At 41.4% G+C, this 23,369-nt stretch overlaps 1 protein-coding gene across 4 annotated transcripts in view; it reads right to left on the bottom strand.

Moving 5' to 3' along the window:
• Positions 1 to 23,369, bottom strand: part of LOC134338816 (protein eva-1 homolog A-like) — a 301,553-nt gene that overhangs the window by 158,593 nt on the left and 119,591 nt on the right. For all 4 annotated transcript variants that reach the window (XM_063034913.1, XM_063034895.1, XM_063034903.1 and 1 more), the window contains one exon: positions 20,535 to 20,687. In XM_063034913.1, the coding sequence (XP_062890983.1) occupies positions 20,535 to 20,687 (153 nt within the window). The remainder of the gene's footprint in view (positions 1 to 20,534; positions 20,688 to 23,369) is intronic.

Genomic DNA, 23,369 nt, shown 5'->3' on the forward strand with positions numbered 1-23,369 from the left:
CGTTTGGGTTACCTGGAGAAAGCGGTGGTAGCAGACATTGTATTCGCAATGACCATAGGATTGACTTTCTGTGCGTGGCAATGGCTTTTGGGACCACCTAGTGAAGGAAGCCATTGAAATAAATCTAGAGAAACAGAATTTTAACAAAGATGATGGTCTCACTCTAACTAAGACCTGGAATTTAATTGTAAACAAGGTGGAACAGCAGAAACCTGATGGAATGAGGACTAACCAATCAGGAGAGATGGACGATGCGGGTATATATATCACCGGACTACACTAGCCCAGGCATCATCCTTGATGAAGATGGCATAGTTTGTCGTGGAACATCAGTTAAACTCAATACCTGAACACTAGGGTGCAGTTCATCTGGTCTGGTGACTTATGCACCTTTAGGTATCTCAGCTTTTGATCACCTTCTCCCTTGTAATAGTAACTGCACTCAGTTCTCTTCCCTCATACCTTCAACACCTGACACATTACCAGTGTCTTCCACAGTGAAACCTGATGCAAAATATTCTTTTAGTTCATCTGTCATCTCCTTGGCCCCTGTTATTAGTTCTCCAGCCTCATTTTCTAGTGGTCCTATATCCACTCTCATGTCTCCTTTATTTTTTATATACTTGAAAAGCTTTTCCTATCCACCTTAATATTGTTCGCTAGCTTGCTTTCATATTTCATCTCTTCCCTCCTATTGATTCTTTTAGTTGCTCTTTTCTTGCTGCTACCATCAGGTAGAAGGTACAAGAGTCACAGGACTCGAACCACCAAGTTCAAAAAGTTACTACCCCTCAACCATCAAGCTCTTGAGCAAAAGGGATTCAAGAACAGTTTCCCCTTTGCCATCTGATTCCTAAATGGACATTGAATCTTTGGAGACTACCTCACTTTTTTTTAATATACAGTATTTCTGTTTTTGCACATTTTTTATTCTTTGATTTACTTGTTTACTTAGTATTTTTTATATCATTTATTTTTTCTCTCTGCTAGATTATGTATTGCAGTGAACTGCTGCTGCCAAGTTAACAAATTACAAGTCACATGCCGGTGATAAGAAACCTGATTCTGATTCTGAAAAGGGGATAACTGCGCTCAGTTGCCCATCCATTGAGATATTCCCACATCTCACTTTAAAGACACTATATTTCATTATCTCATGTTATCATTATTTAGTGCTATTTGTTTATTTTTGCATTTGCATACTTTGTTGTCTCTGCACTATAGTTGATCTTTCGTTGATCCTGTTATCGTTATAATTCTATAGATTTGCTGAGTATGCTCACAGGAAAATGAATTTCAGGGTTGTACGTGGTGACATATGTGTACTCTGATAATAAAAATGACTCCTCCATGACCTGGATCAGCACGTTGATGTCTTGTGGAGGCTTGCATGTTTCAAGGACTCCATCAAGCGATGCCAACTCAGGGCCACCCATGTTGGAACAGCTGTGGGCGAGATGCCAGAGAAAGGCTAATCCAACCCTGGCTCCCGAATGGACAGACTCGTGTCTGCCCCCCCCCCCCGGCCATGTTATACGAAACAACAACATAAAAATTACCTTGAACTTTGAAGTAATGGAGGTCATTGGGAATACGTATGTATAAATCCTTGACAGTGTCAGAATGCAATGAGAGAATGTAGTAAGTTCTATGAATAAACACTCTCGTGTTTATAGAGAGTTCTGTCCATTTTTATTCTTCACAGAAGCTCGTTTAATTTAGTACAATAGGCAGTACTCTCACAAAGGTTCTAAATGCTAGTGGAATTCTCTATCATAAGTAAAACTCAGATCCTCTTGATTACAGAAAGCAGCAGTTTTTGATGGAGTTGTGGTGACCCACTTTCCAGCGCACTCGAACCGGCTCACAAAACGGCGCGCGCCGGCCCCAAAAAGGGCGCCAGGCCATCTTCACCAGCAGGGGGAAAGTCCCGTGCGCAGGAAGGGTCTGCGAATATGCATTCCCCACAGCAGTCCCACCCGAGGAGGGCAGGAACGGGAACGCTTTAAAGGAGGCCGCGAAGTTTGAATAAATCTCTTTTTTCGCAACTGCAACTCACTGACTATGTGTTGTTATTCTAGCGCTGTGTGCAGCACACCGCTACAGAGTAATAATTAAGCTTCAGATATTAAAGCCCTTTGGATGCAAACTCGGTTGTATAATTGCAGCATTTCATACATGGGAGTACACACGATAGTATGATCTGCCCACTTTATTCCGCTTCTGATATTTGATTATATTCACTTCATTTGTTATGAGTACAAAGGATGTCTGATATTGTTGTGTCCACTAATACCATCAAACAATATCTGACTTCTATTCCCAAATATTTCCAGTTTCTTCAATTTTCACAAAATCTATAAACGATGAGACAAAAGGACCTTATTCATAGATATTTATCTTGCAAGATCACAAGATAATTACCAGCATATAATGCAAAATCTGATCAGATGCACATCACAGGCATTACTTTCCTTGTCTTCTAGTATTTATTCATTTTTCTGAGATGCATTTAATCAGCACTCAACATTAACTTTAAATTAAGTACTTCTCTGTATATTAGCTTTGGCACATCAGTAATTGCTCTTTCTCATATCTGTTCACTTGTTTAAAAGATATAACTATTAATAACTTTGAATATGATTGCAAAGAGCCTCTGAAATCGTTAACCAAAAATTACACTAGAATAAAACCAATATAAAGTGCACAAGCAGCATACACAACACACTGGTGGAATCCAGGCGGCCTGCTGAGGAGCCAGCAGGAGCACCGGCAGATTTTATCTTGTTTGTGGAAAAGGTGCACAACTCTTGGATGCTTTCACTGATAAATTAAGGTTCCGCATGGGAGGTTGGTCAAGAAGGTTCAGTCGCTCGGCATTCAAGATGAGGTGGTAAATTGGATTAAACACTGGCTTTGTGGGAGAAGCCAGGGAGTGGTAGTAGATGGTTGCCTCTCTGACTGGAGGCCTGTGACTGTGGAGTGCCCTAGGGACCAGTGCTGGATCTGCTGTTGTTGTCATCTACATCCACAATCTGGATGATAATGTGGCAAACTGGATCACCAAATTTGCAGATGACAGCAAGATTGGGGGTGTAGTGGAGCAAGGAAGGCTATCATGGATTGCAGAGGGATCTGCATCATCTGGAAAAATGGGCTGAAAAATGGCAAATGGAATTTAATGCAGACAAGTGCAAGGTGTTGCACTTCAGCAGGACCAGCCAGGGTAGATCCTACACTATGAATGGTTAGGAACTAAGAAGTGTGGTAGAAAAAAGGGATATGAGAATAATGGTCTATTTATCATTGAAATTGTCCTCACAGATAAATAGGGTCATAAAGAAAGCTTTTGGCACATTGGCCTCTTAAATCAAAGTATTGTTAACCAATTCCCCCAAGATCAATAAAGTATGACTATGAGTACAGGAGATGGAATGTTATTTTGAAGTTGTATCGACCTAATTTGGAGACTTGTGTCCAGTTTTGGTCACCTACCTACAGGAAAGATGTAAACAAGGTTGAAAGAATACAGAGAAAATTTACAAGAATGTTGCTGGGTCTGGAGGACCTGAGTTATAAGGGAAGATTGAATAGGTTAGGACTTTATTCCTTGTAACGCTGAAGATTGAGAGGAGATTTGATAGATGCATACAAAATTATGAGGGGTATAGATAGAGTAAGTGCAAGCAGGCTTTTTCCACTGAAGTTGGGTGGGGCTACAACCAGAGATCATGGGTTACGGGTGAAAGGTGAAAGGTTTAAGGGGATCATGAGGGAAACTTCTTCACTCAGAGGGTTGTGAGAGTGTGGTACAAGTTGCCAGCACATGCTCAATTTCAATGTTTAAGAGAAGTTTGGATAGGTACATATATTGTTGGGCTGTGGAGGGCTATTGTCCCAGTGCAGGTCGATGGGAGTAGACAGTTTAAATGGTTTGGCATGGACTAGATGGGCTGAAGGGCCAATTTCTGTCCTTATTTTTCTGTGACTCTATGACTCTAATGACCCCTCCTGTGAAGCCGGCTGCTTGGTGTTAATCACGAAGTAATCGTTAAGTAAACGAACAGCAGCAAATACCCAACTGAGCTATGCCAGGAAATGTTTGCCATCAACAAATATAAATCATCTAGTTCAAATTCAGACTGAAAATTCAAGCAATATCTGATGGAGTAGTCTGCATTTAAAAACCAAACAAAATATATTACTAATGGCCAAATATCAAATATATAGTTTCAGAAATAGAATTTGCTGATGTAAAATTTATATTGTACAATTTCAAATTTTCTGGAGTTCATTTTTAATTCAAATATTCATGTACAGGTGTCCCCCGCTTTTCGAACGTTCGCCTTACGAAACCTCACTGTTACGAAAGACCTACATTAGTACCCTGCTTTTGCTTTCAGAAGGTGTTTTCACTGTTACAAAAAAAAAGCAGCGCGCGATAAAAAATCAGTGCGCGATAAAAGGCAGCGCGCGCCCCGAGCAGCCGCTCTCCCCCAGATTCCAAACTGCAATCTCGAGGGCATTGCTTTAACACGTGCCTGTGAGCAGCTGTTTGCAAGATGAGTTCTAAGGTATCGGAAAAGCCTGAAAGAGCTCGTAAGGGTGTTACACTTGGTGTAAAACTAGACATAGTTAAGCGTTTTGATTGTGGTGAACAAAGTAAGGACAACGTGAGCTTGGCTTGTGGAAGCTGACAAACGTGATGTTGAAGAGGTTTTGGTATCCCATGACCAAGAACTGATAGATGAAGAGCTGATGCAATTGGAAGAAAAAATGATAACAATCAAAACTGAATGAGTAACGATAAAGTATGACTTTAATTTTGAAAGGGTACGTTGGTTTAGGGGATATTTGCAGGATGGTTTGAGTCCTTACAAAGAACTGTGTGATAGAAAAATGCGCGAGGCTCAGCAGTCAAGCAAGCCTTCCACATCAGCCACAGCAGATGACGAACCTCGACCTTCGACATCGAGGCGGGCAGAGATAGAAGAAGATGAGCTGCCTGCTCTAATGGAAACAGATGACGAGATGACACCCCAGTGTCCCACCGCCCCGACCCCCAGGCCACGGACAGATACTGATTCGCGGAGAATGCAACGGTAGCCGAGAGGCACATAGCACATCTTTAAGAAAAAAGCTGAAATAAACATGCTAATTAATTAGGTGCCACCAACAAGTAACTGTCGGCCCAGACGAGAGGCGATGCAAGCAGAAATCGGCACGGATCTGGGCTGACAATTACATGTCAGGTGGCACCTAATTAATTAGCTCGTTTACTTCTGCTTTTTTCTTAAAGATGTGCTGTGTGCCTCACGGCTACCGCTGCACCCCTGCATGCTTCGCGGATCGGTATCGGTTGGTGGCCCCGAGGGTGGGGGCCACTGCACCACCCAAACTGCAACGACTCAGTCTAACACACCATCATCAGTGTGCTCGGTGCTGTCTTCCCGATTCCAGTAAGTGATACTACACTGTACATACATTATTTCTACTTTATATAGGCCGTGTATTTTTACGTGTTATTTGGTATGATTTGGCAGCTTCATAGCTTAAAGGTTACCGGAGACAGTGTTCTTGCCAACAGCGCTTGCGTGAGATTTTCTGCCCAGAGCGCTTGCGTGAGATTTTCAGTACGGAGAACAGTTCAGTAATGATTGTGGAAAAGTATTTCTATTTTATATAGGCTGTGTATTTATCATATCATTCCTGCTTTTACTATATGTTACTGTTATTTTAGGTTTTACGTGTTATTTGGCATGATTTGGTAGGTTGTTTTTGGGTCTGCGAACGCTCACAAAATTTTCCCATGTAAATAAATGGTAATTGCTTCTTGGCTTTACGACATTCCGGCTTACGAACCGTTTCATAGGAATGCTCTACCTTCCGGCGGGGGAAACCTGTATTGCACGCTGCTTGCTTACGGTTCTATAGTTTAATTAAGAATGGGTAGGTGACAAATGTAATGCAATTTTGCACCCTTTTTATGGTTCTAAAACTGATTAGTTTTAATGAAGCAGAATTCATCTTATCAATAATTGTTAAGCCTACACATTTCAGACCAAGGAGCCCTGTGAACGTCTGTTATGTTCTGCTTATAGTATTTATTCCTACAGCTGAAACAATGTTCCAAGAAAACAGATAAACTTCGCTAATTTTCAAAAGCCATTTTTAGTTCTGATGTGCTCTGCACATCCAGAAGTTGCTATCAATGTACCATAAAGGAATATATTAATTATTGTAGAATCCTATGCATTAATGAAACTTTATTTCAATTTTTAATAGCTGTGCAGAATCCCATGATTCCAGGTACTTCCCTGACCTGGTGAAAGCCCAGTTTCTAAGTTTCCCTTTCTTTGAAATATGTTGTTAAAAAACAGTTCCCAATTTTTTTCCTCTGGTTTTGTAGCTGACATTTTATATCTGTTACTCTTTCTGTGTTCCTAAAAAAAATCTCTGAATTACTTTCTGATGCACATAATCTTTTCCCAAAGCTGGAGGCACTGGCTAATAAATGGCGAAGTTCAAATTAAATCCCCAAATCAATGTTAATAAATTAAGAACACATCTTTTTGAATATCTAGAACATGAATATCATTAAGAGAAATGGTCTTACAGTTTATTAAATAGGTGTTTAAATTGGCTGCCAGATTTTCAAGATCACAACAGGAACCACACTTCAAAACCATTTAATTGTCTGTAAAGTGGCTTGGAACATCACATCTGTGAAAAAAATAAAGATTATATAAATGAAACTCTACCCTTCTTTCCAAAAATGTGGCAAAAGTGGTACAAGTAACTGACAAGAAGGCAGGACTGGTTCCAATACCTAAACTCAAGAAGAAAGTTGTCAGATTGTAATCAAATCTAAAGGAACCAAAGCCAATATAAACATTATTACTGCAAGAGATGGCACCAGTACTATGATCATAAATGATGGCAGCAATATTAAAGGCAACAGCTTGTCAAAAAACTCAGTAACAGCATCAACATATCAGTATGAAAACTGCACCAGAAAGAAAGGAGACATCAAATGTAGCAGCAACAATCAAGACACATGACCAATATCAAAGCCACAATAAACAGCAGGGAGAGAGAGAAAAGGGAAATTTAAAATAATAGAGAAAAGACCTGATGGATCAAGATTCCAACAGGTGGAGGGAGTAGGTCATTGTCATTAAGAATTTACATGATGCCTTAGAAAAAGAGGTGATTCAAAAAGTGTATGTGGTTGGTAATTCAAACTACTATTTATGAGACACTGGTGTGTACAACATCTATTGATGCTTCTGGACACATCTTCAGTGATGTTCCTGGAATCATCAGGTGTTTCGGGTCTTTCAACATCATACAACCTCCTCCAGGTGACCCAGCCGGGGCTGATCAGACCCCAGCCTGTGTCCAGATGGCTAGCCACTTATGACTCCATGGTTCCCCCCTTTTGAGCCACAGCCATCTTGAGGCCCTCTCTCCCGCATCGGTGGTACTGCGGATGGCTCTTCTCTTCCTCTCTCCCTCCATGCCCAAAATGCTGAAGGCTCTAACTAAAGAACGGGCTACGAATCCCCTACAGCCAACCTCCACTCGGAGACACCACGCTACAATAATTGTTGTCATGGCTTGCAGCTTCCTATCAACCCCTCCCTTCACCGTTGCCTCCAGAATTTGGTTAACATCGTCATCAAACTGCTTCCACAGTGAAGTCATGTTAGCTGCAGGCCATTTGATCCGCCTCCTGTTAGACTTCATGTTAGAGGCATTAGTTAAAATCTTTGAGGGAGAATTATAATTTCATATTCACAAGACTTCAAAGGAAGGCAGAATTGTTGCATGAGACAGTTAATAATCTGGGACAGAATTCACACAAATTTAGAAAAGAAGAAATCTCATTGAAAAATTCTTACAACTGAGCAGGCTAATGCAATGAAGGTTTCCTCCTAGCTGAGGAATCTAAGACCAGGGAGAACATTTCCAGAATAAGGGCTGGACTGTTTAAGACTATGTTAAGGATAAATTTCTTCAGAAAATGCAGAACCTTTGAAATTCTCAAATGCTGGGGGCACAATTGTTGAGTTAATTCCATACAAAATTTGTTAGATTTCTGTATATTGCTGAGGATGTTCTACAAGTCTGTGGTGGCCAGTGCTATCATTTTTGCTGTTGTGTGCTGGGGCAGCAGGCTGAGAGTAGCAGACACCAACAGAATCAACAAACTCATTCGTAAGGCCAGTGATGTTGTGGGGATGGAACTGGACTCTCTCACAGTGGTGTCTGAAAAGAGGATGTTGTCCAAGTTGCATGCCATCTTGGTCAATGTCTCCCATCCACTACATAATGTACTGGGTGGGCGCAGGAGTACATTCAGCCAGAGACTCATTCCACCGAGACGCAGCACAGAGCGTCATAGGAAGTCATTCCTGCCTGTGGCCATCAAACTTTACAACTCCTCCCTTGGAGGGTCAGACACCCTGAGCCGATAGGCTGGTCCTGGACTTATTTCATAATTTACTGGCATAATTTACATATTACTATTTAACTATTTATGGTTCTATTACTATTTATTATTTATAGTGCAACTGTAACAAAAACCAATTTCCCCCGAGATCAATAAAGTATCACTATGACTATACTATGACTATTAAGGAATCAAGGAATAAGGGAATAGTCTGCCTGCTCCTGCCCCTATGAACTCCTGTCCTCATACCTCCATTCCATTTCTTTCCCCCTTGGTTCAGCCCCTTCACACCATGACACTTCTCAGGCTCTTGATCTCCTCAATAACTTTCAATTCCCTGGCACTGACTGCCTTATTTTCACCATGGATGTTCAGTTCCTATGCACTGGCATTGCCCACCAAGAAGACCTCAAACCTTTCTGTTTCTTTCTTGGCAAAATATCCAACCAATTCTTCTTCACCAACTCCCTCTTCTGTCTGGCACAACTGGTCCTCACCCTCAACAATTTTTCCTTTGACTCCTCACACTTTTTCCAGACTTGAACGGTAGCCATGGACACCCACATGGGCCTCCAGCTATGCCTGCCTCTTTGTTAGCAATATAGAACAATCCATGTTCCAAGCCTTCCCTGGTAATTCTCCCCAACTCTTCCCCCACTACATTGACAATTGCGTTGGTGCTGCCTCACACACCCTTGCTTGAGCTCATCAATGTTATCAACTTTGCCTCTAGCTTCCACCCTGCCCTTAAATTCACTTGGTCCATTCTGACACCTCCCTCCCCTTTCTCGATCTCTCTGTCTCCATCTCTGGAGACAAACTGTCAACTGACATCTTTGATAAACCTAGCAATTCCTACAGTTTTCATGACCATATCTCTTCCCTATCTTCTGCAAAAATGCTATTCCTTAGTCTCAGTTCCTTCACCTCCGCTGCATCTGTTCCAAGGATGTGGCTTCCCTTTCCAGGACATCTGAGGTGTCCTCCAACTTCAAAGAATGGGGTTTCCCCCCCTCTGCTATTGATGCTGCCCTCAACCACATCTGCTCCCTCCGCACTCACCCCATCTTCCTCCCACCCTAACAGTGATAGAGTTCCTCTTGTCCTAACCTACCCCCCCCCCAAGTACTTATCCAAAGTGCTACACTGCCCATTCACCTCCTGTATCACCCCCATTCGGGGCCCCAACAGTCCTTCCAGGCGAGGCAACACTTCAGCCGTGGATCTGCAGAGGGCATCTACTGTGTCCATCGCACCCAATACAGCTTCCTTTACATTGGTGAGACGCGTCGTAAACTGGGGACTGCTTCAACGAGCACCTCCACTTCATCGGCCAAAAGCAGAACGTCCCAGTGGCCAAACATTTTAGTTCCGATTCCTACTCCTGTTCCTGTTCCAACATGTCGGTCCCTGGCCTCCTCTTGTGCAAGACGAGGCCATGTTGAGGGTGGAAGAGCAACGTCTTTTATTCCGTTTGGGTAGTTGCCAACTGGATGGCATGAATATCGATTTCTCCTTCCGGTAAAAAATTTCCCTCTCCCCTCCTCTCTTCCTCTAATCCCCACTCTAACCTATTACCTCTTCTCAATTGCCTATTATTTCCCCCTGGGTCACTCCTATGGTCTACTCTCCTGTCCTATTGGATTCCTCTCTCTCCAGACCTTTACCTTTTTGACCCACCTGGCTTCACCTATCACCTTCCAGCTAGCTTCTTTCCCCTCTCCCCACCTTTTTATTCTGGCATCTTTCCCCTTCTATAGATGCGGCCAAATCTACTGAGTTGGTCCAGCATTTCGTGTGTTGATAAGGGAATAGCAGAGGCCATTTGCAAAGAGAGCTTGCTGAATGTTGGGAGCAGATCTGAAGGACACGGTCTGAATAAGCCTACTGTAGCTTCTATTTCTAATTTGCTTGTCTTTTTTTCCTTTGTGCATGAAGACACACTTCTCTGTAATGTGGCCTGAATTTGTAAATAATCTGCTCTTTGATTGCAGAGGACTGGATCAGTAATCAATACTATTTCCAGATAGGAAATCTACAACACAGCATTTGGTAATGCATTTGTTGCTAATTGTTCTCCTGTACTGGCTAGTACAGATGACTATCTGTCAATTTTCCCCAGAGACCCACAACAGCCTATTTATCAAAGAAGTTTCCTTTTCTAATCAATCACTGATGGCAGGCTCTGGTTTTCTTCAGTCTGTAATAACAAGGATGCACAGAGTTTAAATTGCTTCTCCGGGAGCCTTCAAAAGTGACTACAAAACAAATAAATGTGGCAAAAGTTCAATTCACCTCAGCAGTACAAGGAAGCTTTAATCAAGTCATCAGAAAGCAGTACTGCCTTTCTTGGAACATAGAACAGTACACCACAGTACAAGCCCCTGGACCACAATGTTGTACTGACCTTTTAACCCACTCCAAGATCAATCTAGCCCTTTGCTCCCACATAGCCCTCCATTTTTCTTTCATCCATGTGCCTACTAAGAGTCTCTTAAATGCCCCTAATGTATCTGACTCTGACACCACAGCTGGCAGTAAGTTCCATACACCTGCCACTCTCTATGTAAAAGAACCTACCTCTGACTTCCACTCTATACTCCAATTGCCTTGAAATTACGCCCAATAATATTAGTCATTGCCATTCTGGAGAAAAAGGTGCTGGCAGTCCACTCGATTTATGCCCTGTCATCTTATACTTTGTAATGGTACTGCATTAAGAGGGAAAAGATGAACTATGAAAGGAAGCTAGCAAATAATATCAAAGAGGATACTAAAAGCTTTTTCAAGTATATAAAGAGTAAAAGACAGGTGAGAGTAGATATAGGACCGATAGAAAATGATGCTGGAGAAATTGTAATGGGAGATAAGGAGATGGCAGAGGAACTGAACCAGTATTTTGTATCAGTTTTCACTGAGGAAGACATCAGCAGTATACCGGACACTCAAGGGTGGCAGGGAAGAGAAGTGTGCGCAGTCACAATTACGACAGAGAAAGTACTCAGGAAGCTGAATAGTCTAAAGTTAGATAAATCTCCTGGACCAGATGGAATGCACCCTCGTGTTCTGAAGGAAGTAGCTGTGGAGATTGTGGAGGCATTAGCAATGATCTTTCAAAAGTCAGTAGATTCTGGCATGGTTCCAGAGGACTGGAAGATTGCAAATGTCACTCCACTGTTTAAGAAAGGGGCAAGGAAGCAAAAAGGAAATTATAGACCTGTTAGCTTGACATCGGTGGTTGGGAAGTTATTGAAGTCGATTGTCAAGGATGAGGTTACAGAGTACCTGGGGGCACATGACAAGATAGGCAGAACTCAGCATGGTTTCCTTAAAGGAAAATCCTGCCTGACAAACATATTACAATTTTTTGAGGAAATTACAAGTAGGCTAGACAAGGGAGATGCAGTGGATGTTGTATATTTGGATTTTCAGAAGGCTTTTGACAAGGTGCCACACATGAGGCTACTTAACAAGAGCCCATGGAATTACGGGAAAGTTACATACGTTGCTAGGGCGTTGGCTGATTGGCAGGAATCAGAGAGTGGGAATAAAGGGATCCTATTCTGGTTGGCTGCTGGTTACCAATGGTGTTCCACAGGGGTCCGTGTTGGGGCTGCTTCTTTTTACGTTGTACATCAACAATTTGGATTATGGAATAGATGGCTTTGTGTCTAAGTTTGCTGATAACACAAAGATAGGTGGAGGGGCCGGTAGTGCTGAGGAAACAGAGAGTCTGCAGGGAGACTTAGATACATTGGAAGAATGGGCAAAGAAGTGGCAAATTAAATACAATGTTGGAACGTGTATGGTTATGCACTTTGGCAGAAGAAATAAACGGGCAGACTATTATTTAAATGGGGAGAGAATTCAAAGTTCTGAGATGCAACGAGACTCGGAGTCCTCGTGCAGGATACCCTTAAGGTTAACCTCCAGGCTGAGTCGGCGGTAAAGAAGGTGAATGCAATGTTGGCATTCATTTCTAGAGGAATAGAGTATAGGAGCAGGGATGTGATGTTGAGGCTCTATAAGGTGCTGGTAAGACCTCACTTGGAGTACTGTGGGCAGTTTTGGGCTCCTTATTTAAGGAAGGATGTGCTGACGTTGGAGAGGGTACAGAGAAGATTCACTAGAACGATTCCAGGAATGAGAGGGTTAACATATGAGGAACATTTGTCTGCTCTTGGACTGTATTCCTTGGAGTTTAGAAGAACGAGGGGGGACCTCATAGAAACATTTTGAATGTTGAAAGGCATGGACAGAGTGGATGTGGCAAAGTTGTTTCCCATGATAGGGGAGTCTAGTACGAGAGGGCATGACTTAAGGATTGAAGGGTGCCCATTCAGAACAGAGATGCGAAGAAATTTTTTTAGGCAGAGGGTGGTGAATCTATGGAAGTTGTTGCCACGGGCGGCAGTGGAGGCCAAGTCATTGGGTGTATTTAAGGCAGAGATTGATAGGTATCTGAATAGCCGGGGCATCAAAGGCTATGGTAAGAAGGTGGGGGAGTGGGACTAAATGGGAGAATGGATCAGCTCATGATAAAATGGTGGAGCAGACTCGATGGGCTGAATGGCCGACTTCTGCTCCTTTGTCTTACGGTCTTATGCAACATTGGTATGAGTGATTAAAGATCATGACTGACTTAGGTAAAAGAGAACCTTGGCATTTAATAAATCATTAGCTTATTTGTACACAAGTTAATCAAGGTTTGAACCATACAGCAAGAGGCTACAACTGATTCCAATCAATAACACTAATAGAAGGTGAGGAAGCAGAAATATTAATGTTTTATTGAAGGCTATAATTTGCAAATGTTAGTAGGCTTTTTGTTTCTAGAAGTAGAACAGATTAAATTATGTAATTTTATTTATATTTGTATTGTAGAACACTATATCTGTTAATAATGGCAATTCCTGATAGATCCTGTTGAGATTCTCTTGCTATCCTTCCTCAGCCATCATTCTTCAGTGAGGACCTGGGAATGAAGGGACTTCACTTTACTAGCCTCTGTAAGGGAGGGGAGGAGTCACATATTAGGAGTGGTTCTTTGTCCCCCCTGAATCTCAAGCCTAGCCCCACGACAAGGACAGTAAGCCTGATCCAATTTCTCGATGGCTGCTCTTCACTTGCTGAGAGAAATACTCCATGATGTCTTGATAGACTGGATTCAAAATTGGCTTGGTCACAGCATACAGAGAGTAGTAGTGGAGGTGTGTGATTCAAACTGGGGGTTTGAGTTCCACTAAGATCAATTGCTGGGAGCTTTGTTTTTGTCATATTTGGATGAAAACGTAAGTGTGCTGATCAGTAAGTTTGCAGATGACACAATAATTGTCGGAAATGTAGACAGTCAAACAATACTGCAGGACATAGATATTGGAAATGTGGGCAGAGAAATGGCAGATGGAGTTTAATCTGGACAAGTGTGTACTATTGAATGTTGGGATATCATATGTCACAGATACATACACTGTAAATGGCAGGACCATTAGGAGCATTAATGTACAGAGGGATATTAGGGTGCAAAGTCATAGCTCCCTCAAAGTGGCAATGCAAATAGGTAGGGCAGTATACAAGATGTTCCAAGTTTAAAATAAATTTATTATCAAAGTACATATGTCACCATATACTGCCCTGAGATTCATTTTCTTATGAGCATACTCAATAAATACATAAATTAATAACCATAACTAAATCAACTGAAGACCACCCAACTTGGGTGATCAACCAGACTGCAGAAGACAACAAACTGCGCAGACACAAAACGAAAGAAACAATAATAAATAAATGAGCAGAAAAGTTAAGAATATGATATGAAGAGTCATTGAAAGTAAGTCCATAATTTGCGGGAACATTTCAATGATGGGGCAAGTGAAGTTATCCCCATTGATTGAAGAGCTTGAAAGTTGAGGGGTAATAACTGTTCCTGAACCTGGTGGTGTGAGTCCTGAGGCTCCTGCCCCTTCTTCCTGATGGCAGCAGTGAAGAGAAAGCATATCCTGGGTGGAGGAGGTCCCTGATGATGGATGTTGCCTTCCTGAAACAGCATTTCATGTGGATGTGCTCAATGGTGAGTTGGGCTTTACCCGTGATGGACTGGGCCATATCCATTACTTTGGGTAGGATTTTCGGTTCAAGGGTATTGACATTTCCATACTAGGCTCTGATGCAGTCAGTCAACATACTCTCCACTACACATCTATAGAAGTTTGTCAAAGTTTGAGATGCCATTCATGCCAAAGCTCCACAGACTCCTAAGGACGTAGTGGCACTGCCATGCTTTCTCTGTAATTGCACTTGCGTGCTGGGCCCAAGATAGATCCTCCAAAATAATAATAAGATGTATGACATGCTTGCCTTTAGTTAGTTAGGTGTTGGGTATAAAAGTTGGTAAATCATGTTATAGTTGTATAAAGCATTGATTAAGCCATATTTCAAGTGCTGGGTCCAGGTCTTCACGGCATTACAGGAAAGATGGGAAGGCTTTGGAGAGGATACAGAAGGAGCTCAACCAGGATGTTGCCTTGATTAAAGAATATTAGCTATGAGTTTGGACAAACTAGGATTGTTTTCTTTCTGGAGGATCAGAATCTGACGGATGACCTGATAGAAGCACATAACGCTCCTGGGAAACGCTGTCTCATTCTGCCCTGCAGAGCTGATGTACGGTTAGAATGACAATAAAGTTTTTTGAATCTAGAATCTTGAATCTTGAATCTTGAATAATACTATGAGAGGCATAGATAGGGTAGATAGTTAGAGTCTTTATCCCAGCATAGAAATATCAGATACGAGAGGGCATAGATTTAAGGTGAGAGGGGAAAAGTTTAGGGCAGATTTATGAGGCTAGATTTTTTTTTTACTCAGAGAATGTCAGGTACTTGGAACATGCTGCCAGGAGAAATAGTGGAAACAGATGCAACAGCAACATTTAAGAGGCATTTAGTCAGGCACATGAATAGGCAGAAAGTAGAGGAACATTGACCATAGGTAGACGGGAGTAATTTGGATTGGCATCATGATCCATAGAGACCAGGGTTCCTAACCTGGTGTCCACAGATGCCTCGGTGATTTGTAAGAGTCCGTGGGAAAGGAGGGAGGAGAAGATGGCAGCGCAACGCAGCGCGAGTGACTCTCCAGTGAAATGATATTGTATCTGTTAAATCGGGGCAGTGGACAATTCTGATTTGATGGAGACAGACGTGAAAGCACAGAGGAACATCTGGAGAAATTTCTGAAATGCCGGTTCGCTGCCGCTGCTACTGTGCGATCGAGAATCTCCGGCGGGAAGGCAGAGGCTGAGGTCGAAGCGTTTGGATAGAGATGGTGCTCAGTACTCAGTGTCGGAGGGCTGATCAGAACTCAAAGTTTTTGGACGACTCAGAGTCGGACTGTGGTCGGGCATGGCAGGGAGAGTTTTCTTCCCTCTCCCGTCTGCATGAGATGTGGGACATTCGAGAGACTTTGAACTTTTTTACTGTGCCATGGCCTGTTCTTCATCAAGTTATGGTATTGTTGCACTGTTGTAACTATATGTTATAATTATGTGATTTTTGTTAGTTTTTCAGTCTTGGTCTGTCCTGTGTTTCTGTGATATCACACCGGAGGAAATATTGTATCATTTCTTAATGCATGCATTACTAAATGACAATAAAAGAGGACTGCATGTCCTCATAATCTAAAAAAAATCTAAAGACATTGTGGACCACAGTGGCCGTTCCTGTGCTGTATTGTCCGATCTCCTCCCTGAAACTTCCGCAGGCAATCCACCACATTCATTTCTCCCATTCTCTAAAGGTTATCCTCTGCACACTTCACCTGCCAACATACTGCTTCCCTCCTTCCTTCCCTTCCCTTCCTGCCTTCTAGGCCAATAAAAAGAGAAAAATGTTAAAAATGGCTGACACTTGGCCCTGATGGGAGGAAATGGAGGCCTAATATTACAGAATCTACAATTTCTGCTGGCCCTTAGCTGGAATGCATTCTAATCAGAGTTTATAATATACTGATTCATACCATTGTATTTGGATAAGAAGTTACAATAATGTCTAATATCATCACTTGGCAGTTTTTATGAGGAATCCGAAAACTGTTTTAGATCACAAAGTGATGGCGTATGCCACAGAAACAGACATCAAACTTATAATTGTTCTAGTAATTCTTCACGAAGTATATGTACAAATTCCTATTTACTTGGCAGTTCTCATACACTTCAATATTTCTCCTTTTTTCAAATAACTTCAACTCCTTTCTGAATAAATTTATGCGTTCATTCCCAATGAAACAAGGCAGAGGATTCCAAATGCAAGCCACACTCCGTGCAATTTAGTAACACTTGCTGCATGAACAGTTTCAGGGCCACAGATTACTGAAGGAAGGGATCGCATCAGTAAAATGTTTATTGAAACAAATGGAATGTGACCTTTGGTGAGGAACACCACAGCAGCTGGCTTCACTGCTGTCTGGAAATAACCTGATCATTTTGAGCCATCTCATCGGTTTCTGGAAATTCATGAAAAAACACTTCAGGGTATTTAGTTAAGATAGATAATCTTCTTAGGCAGTACCTTGGGATCAAGGATGACATGTTCCACTCTGGGTTTGTGGGTTCTGAGGTGGTTAATGTGGCCCATACGACCAGGAGGTTGATGGAGCGGGTGTGTTCGGACTGCGAAAAGCTTTAAACACTCCTGATGCATAGACTCAGAGTTCACAATACCATCACCTACACACATGCCAACGTATGCACGAGCATTAAAATACACACAGAAGAGCATGAATTTTAATATGCACCAAAGTTCGTTCTAATTTTTTTAAACATCTGTGTGAACCAATCATTGCTCTGAGCAAGAGATTTTTACACAGCCTGAAAACTACACGGCATCGTAATTTTTTTTTGCAATAAGCATACTATGAATACTTAAAATGAAAATTGATCTAATTTATTAATTGAGTGGTATAATGAAATACACTACAACAAAGAAAGTCATTCAAGTTTGGCAAACATTTTCAGCCGTGCAATTCCAGCTGCATGACAACAAAGGCTATGTGCATGGAAGCTCTTTAGTTACTGCGCAGCTTAGAGAGAACAGTGGTATGCACCAACAGTTTGTCTTTCAGCTCCATCTCAGAAAGAGCTCCGCTCTTGCGAGTGCCTTTGAAAGAATTGCCAGTGAATTTTTACGTAAAAGTGATAAATTAAAGTTGCCTTTCACATGCTGAGAAAATGATCAGATCTAAATACTCCAAAGTCATTTATTACAATGTCCAATACAGTTTTCGTGACCCTGCGGCTACGGGGAAGGAGATTTGTTGAACAAATCTTCAGTCAGCTCTACATTTCAGTGTGTCAAAAGAATGAAAGCAAAGTTGCTTTAAGCTATGCCCACGAAAATTATTTCTTATTTTGTACATAAAGGCATCACTATCTGACATTAACTTCTCAAATCTTGGCATTGTACTAGGAGAAGTATTATACTTCATTGTCACTCATTGGCGTCTGTTGGAACAGACTCCATAGACTGAATGACCTAACCATTCCTATGTCCTTTGGTCTTCTGTCTGGTATCCACAATTGATTGTATTATCCAATCTGATCGCACTCTGTTAAACACTGTCATTATGAATCAGTCCTTACATTAGAAATAGCATAAAATATTCCTTCTGAGTTTGTAGGGAAACATAATAATGTGATTTTCAAATTAAAATTGTTGCTAAAGTTCAAAATTGTTTTTATTTTGTTTGGGTAAACTGTTTAATTGTGTGTTATCCAGTCATACTTTCTCCCTTCTTCAGTCGTGCCAAAAGTAACAGGCACATTCATGAATGCTAGTTTTCAAATTCTGCCTCTATTAAACAATCACATGATTAGACTTAACATTGGAGGTGTTATTTGACAGCAAAAATTTGGACTATATTTTATTAAACCCTAATTTATAATCTATTGACTGAGAAGTAATGGTCAGCATAAAATGCAAATTAACTTCTTTCTTCATTTCAAGATAAACAGACACATTTAAATGTCAAATTATCATAAGATAGAAACTAATGTGATCAACTGCAGTTAGATAGTTTAATTAAAACAGCATTAATTCTGTTTTAAGGACAGCACCATTGACAGTAATCTACCAAACACCAATTCAAAAATAGCTGTTGTGCATCAGCAATATTACGCAAGTCTCTAGTTGTATCAGAATATCGGAGACCTTAGAAGATGAAGGTTGTACTGAAGATGAAGAATTTAACAGCTGTTATTCTTAATTCGACTGAACTAGGACCAATGCCTTCCCCTGCACGACCGATCAAACTATTATTTGAACAAAGATGACGAATGTTCCAGCAGTTGAACAGATGCAGAGTTAATAACAATGCAAATTCTTCAGTTCAAATCAATGGTTTAAATTTAGTGAAATACTAACGATAACTTTCTGGTTATATGTAGGATTTGAGATTGATTAGTCTACTATTCTATAGCTATTGCAACAATAGCATGGTCCTTTCATGAAATAAAATTACACTGATAATTTTGGAACCAAAAGAAGTAAACAACTGAGGCATTTCTGAGAATATTACACTTCAGCTTACTTAACACTGCACACTCCACCCCATCATCTCATTCATTAAAGCTGATTTAAAGCAGGGGTTCCCAACTTTTTATTGTGCCATAGACCAAAACCATTTAGCAAAGGGTCCGTGGACCCCAGATTGGGAACCCCTGCTTTAAGGCAGGTCAATTTAATAGGACATAAGTTTAAAAGCCAGATACTAGAGAAAGCAGAGTCAGAGCAAGCTCATTAGCATCTATTAATCCTTAACTGTGAGCATTCAAATAGGATTGTAAACTCAGTCAATCTGTCATAAAAAAAAGACAAAAATGTAGATAATTAGCATGCCAGGAGGCAGCCTGTGGTTAGAGAAACTGTTAATGTTACAGATCAATAACCTATTTTCAAATCAGATGGAAAGTTCTGATGAAAGCCATCACTCTAAGACTCGGCTTCTCTCCTCACAGATGTTGCCTGTAAAGTTCTTGACCTTTTTCCCCATGTCAGAGGTGTCTATAACCACAGAAGACATATTCACGTTGAAGAGTGAGTTTAAACTAGGGTGGGGCATACAGCATGAATGGTAGAGACTAAGGAGTAGAGGAACAAAGGGGAGATGGTGTACAAGTCCAAATATCCCCGACGATGGCAACACAGGTAGATTGAGTGGTGAGGGAGCTATGTGAGCTGCTTGCCTTCTTTAGAATAAAGTAAAAGGAGCTCTTGGTATATCTATAACTGGTGGAACACTTGAATTGCCAAGCATACTGGGCCACAGACTTCTGCTAGTAACTGGGATTAGTATGGATATGTTCTTGGCAGACATTATGAACATATTGGACAACAGGGCCTGTTTCTCTTCTATATTACTCTACAATTACCTTTACTACCTTCTACCTAGATGGACAACTAGCTAATTCTTAACATGTGTGTAACCTCTCGCTTCGGCTAGCAGCTTAATGTAGGGAATGATAATCCCTCAGCCCAGCCAAACTTAAGAAATCTCATTTGGGTGGATGCTGCGCGATATGCCCCCTGTTAAAAATCAGTACCACAAAATAACGAACAGTACACAATATGCGATTAAGCGATTGAGCTTTATAATTCTTAATTTGTCTATATGGTTAGTAAAGAAAACAAAAAAAGAAAAAGGGCCCATTCTCATGAAACAGTCTAATGAACAAACATTGGGGCTCACTGATAAAGCCGTTCGTGCACCATCGACCTCCTCCGATTGTCGCTGACCTTTGGACCCTCGCTCCTCAGTCCACCCCGTCCGGCGGTCTACCAACTCTCTCCATTCGCATCTTCTCTCCTCACCTCTCCCCAGTAAAAGATCACAAATTCCCGGCTCCCAGACACACAAGAAAGAGCAACATCCGGCTCATTGGCTAGCATGCCCCATTATCTTTAGTCATAACCCAAACATTGCTGCTACAGAGAAACCATTTCCTCGGCAGTGGAACATTACAGAGAAGCCGTTACATTAGCAGTGAAACCTTACAGCGGGTCACACATGAGTATATGACACTTACCTATAGCTGGAACTCCGACATTCCAGTAAGGACATTCCAAGTTCCCTTCTTGTGATCGGCCAAAGATAGCGGAGTAAATGGCTATCACCATACTCCGTTTACAGTTCAGGCGTAGTTTGTCATCCTCACAAGCCACTTTACTCTTATATTCATCTGTAATTAGAGAAATGGACATTTTCTACCAACCAAATCAGTTTGCTGGTTCATCCCTTTTCTGGAAACAAAGTATTTATAAGTCTAATGTTTTACCTGCACCATTTTCAGATAAGATTGTTATTACACTCCTTCAAACAATACCTTAAAGGAATGTGTGTCAAACACAGAAAATTGGGAGTAACTGGGTGGGAACTATGATTGGCATGGACTCATTCAGCTGAAGCCCCTGGATCTATGTTGTATTGCTCTGTGACTGTCTCTGCTAATCAACACTTAATATACAAAACAGGAGTAAAGAGCCTGTCATTGATTTCAGAAAGAGGAGCAACGCACACATTGCTATTTATGTCAATAGTGCGGATATCAAGACAACTTCAAGTTCCTAAAAATGTCCTTGTCCAACCACATGGAAACCTCACCAGTATTTCTACTTTAGAAGGCTTTTGAAATTTCAGCCACCTCTGCTCCATTCACCAAAAACAGAACTTCCTGGTGGCCAAACATTTTAATCCAATTCCCATTCCCATTCCTACATGTCGGTCCGTGCCACGATGAGGTCACTCTCAGGGTGGAGGAGCAACTTCTTATATCCTGTCTGGGTAGCCAGATGGCATGAATATCAATCTCTCCTTCCAATAAAATACTTTCCCCGTCCCCTCTTTTTCTATTCCCCACTCTTCTCACCTGCCTATCACCTCCCCTCGGTGCCCCTCCTTCTTCCCTTTCTCCTATGGTCCACTTGCCTCTCCTATCAGATTCCATCCTCTCCAGCTTTTACCTTTCCCATCCACCTGGCTTCACCTATCACCTTCTATCTATCCTCCTTCCCCTCCCCACACCTTTTTATGACATTCTCTTTCCCCTTCCTTTCCAATCCTGAAGGGTCTCAGCCTGAAATGTCAACAGTTTATTCATTTCCACAGATGCTACCTGACCTACTGAGTTCCTTCAGCATTTTGTCTGTGTTGCTAAAGAAATTTGGCATGTTCCCTCTGACCATCACCAATTTTTATCAACGCATGACAGAAAAGCTTCCTATCCAGATGCATTACCCACCCATCTTGCCATTATCTTTCCTCTCCCCTCCCAACGGGCATAAAAGCCTGGAAGTATTGATAACTAAGCTCTTACTGTTCCATTATTATAAGATTAATGAATGGTTCTCTTAGTACCATAAGAATGGACTCTTGAGCTCACAATCTACCTCATTATGACCTAGTACCTTGTCTAACTGCACTGCACTTTGTAACTGTAACACTGTATTCTATATTGTGTTGTTGTTTTATCTTGTACTACCTCAATGCATATGATAATAATAAACCATTTTACATCTACCAGTTTGTCCAGTGTACACTACTTCTGAAATTTGGTTTCATTGTGGGTGCAAATTGCAGTATTGCAAAAAAATACAAAAATAGGGGAAATTTCTCTACACAATAATTCAGTGCCTTTTCTTGCTGCTTCCACAATCACTGACGGGATTTCAAGACTTCTACATTTAGTTCCACAAGTATGAATGTGAGGCAGAGCTGCCAGCTTCCCTCTGTAAACAATTTTACTGTCAGCAATTTTCACAATTCTACCCTGGAAACAAATGGTCAAAACAAAATCTCCTTTCCCTAGTTAACTGTATGCAGCTTCCTGAAGAAACAGTGTCCTCATCACTTGACACGTTATCATGGTTGCTTTTGTGATTGGACTTCGGGGACTCCCTGGTTAAATAAGATATCTGCCAAATGAACATATTACACCTACACCGGGTGGCTCTAGCCCCATGCATCCCGTGGTTATGTGTGACAGAATTCAGAATTCCCATCACACGTGACCCACTGTATTTGCAACTCTGAGAAGAAAATCTCTATCTGGACCACCAGAACATTAGTCTTGGATTCCACAATAAACTTGCTGTCTCTGCCTTCCAGCTAAATAAGACATTATTGTCTTCTACCTATACCTCAAATAGGAACTATGTTACTGGGTTTCTAGCAACCATACTACCACAAGAAGGCAAAGACTGTGCCTATTTTGTGTCACCTGAAGTGTGATATAGATTTGATTCTTGCAAAGTCTATAGTTTTCTGTGTAAATCTGTACTCTGTGCTAGAACATGCCAAATTTTATTTTTAAAGCCAAGTTCAACCTCTGTGTTTTCTTTCTGCCTTGTTTGTGCCCGGATTACCAAACTAGCATCCTTAAACCCACTTAAATGTGTGCAACCTGAGCCCTCTCAAGGGTAATTAAAAATATATTCACAGTCCACGCTCAACATGGCAGTGTCAAATTCTGCAACTGAATCACACAAGGAACTATTGGGGAGATAACCTAAAACTTAGTTGAAAAGTTATGTTTTAAGGACCATCTCACAAGGAAGAAAAAGGCAGAGACGTGGCTGGTTAGTTGATATGTGATGCTTAATGAGGAACATGATAGCTCATCAGAATACAGTATCTGGTCAGCAGCCTATGGTGAATTCTACACAAAGTTACACAAAACACATGGTCTGATTCGAGAACTGGGCAGCTCTGAGTGGATGGCCCAAAGGGTCAACTCCAATCCCAGTGGGGCAACTGTAATTATTGAGCAAATTGATGTCGGTAACATCAGGCAGCTACGGTTACTCTTGCTCCCATCACCTCAATTCATGGCAGCAGAAACATTCAGCCCCACACTCAACAATTC

Source organism: Mobula hypostoma, chromosome 2 (genome assembly GCF_963921235.1).
Source record: "Mobula hypostoma chromosome 2, sMobHyp1.1, whole genome shotgun sequence".
Lineage (NCBI taxonomy): Eukaryota > Metazoa > Chordata > Chondrichthyes > Myliobatiformes > Myliobatidae > Mobula > Mobula hypostoma.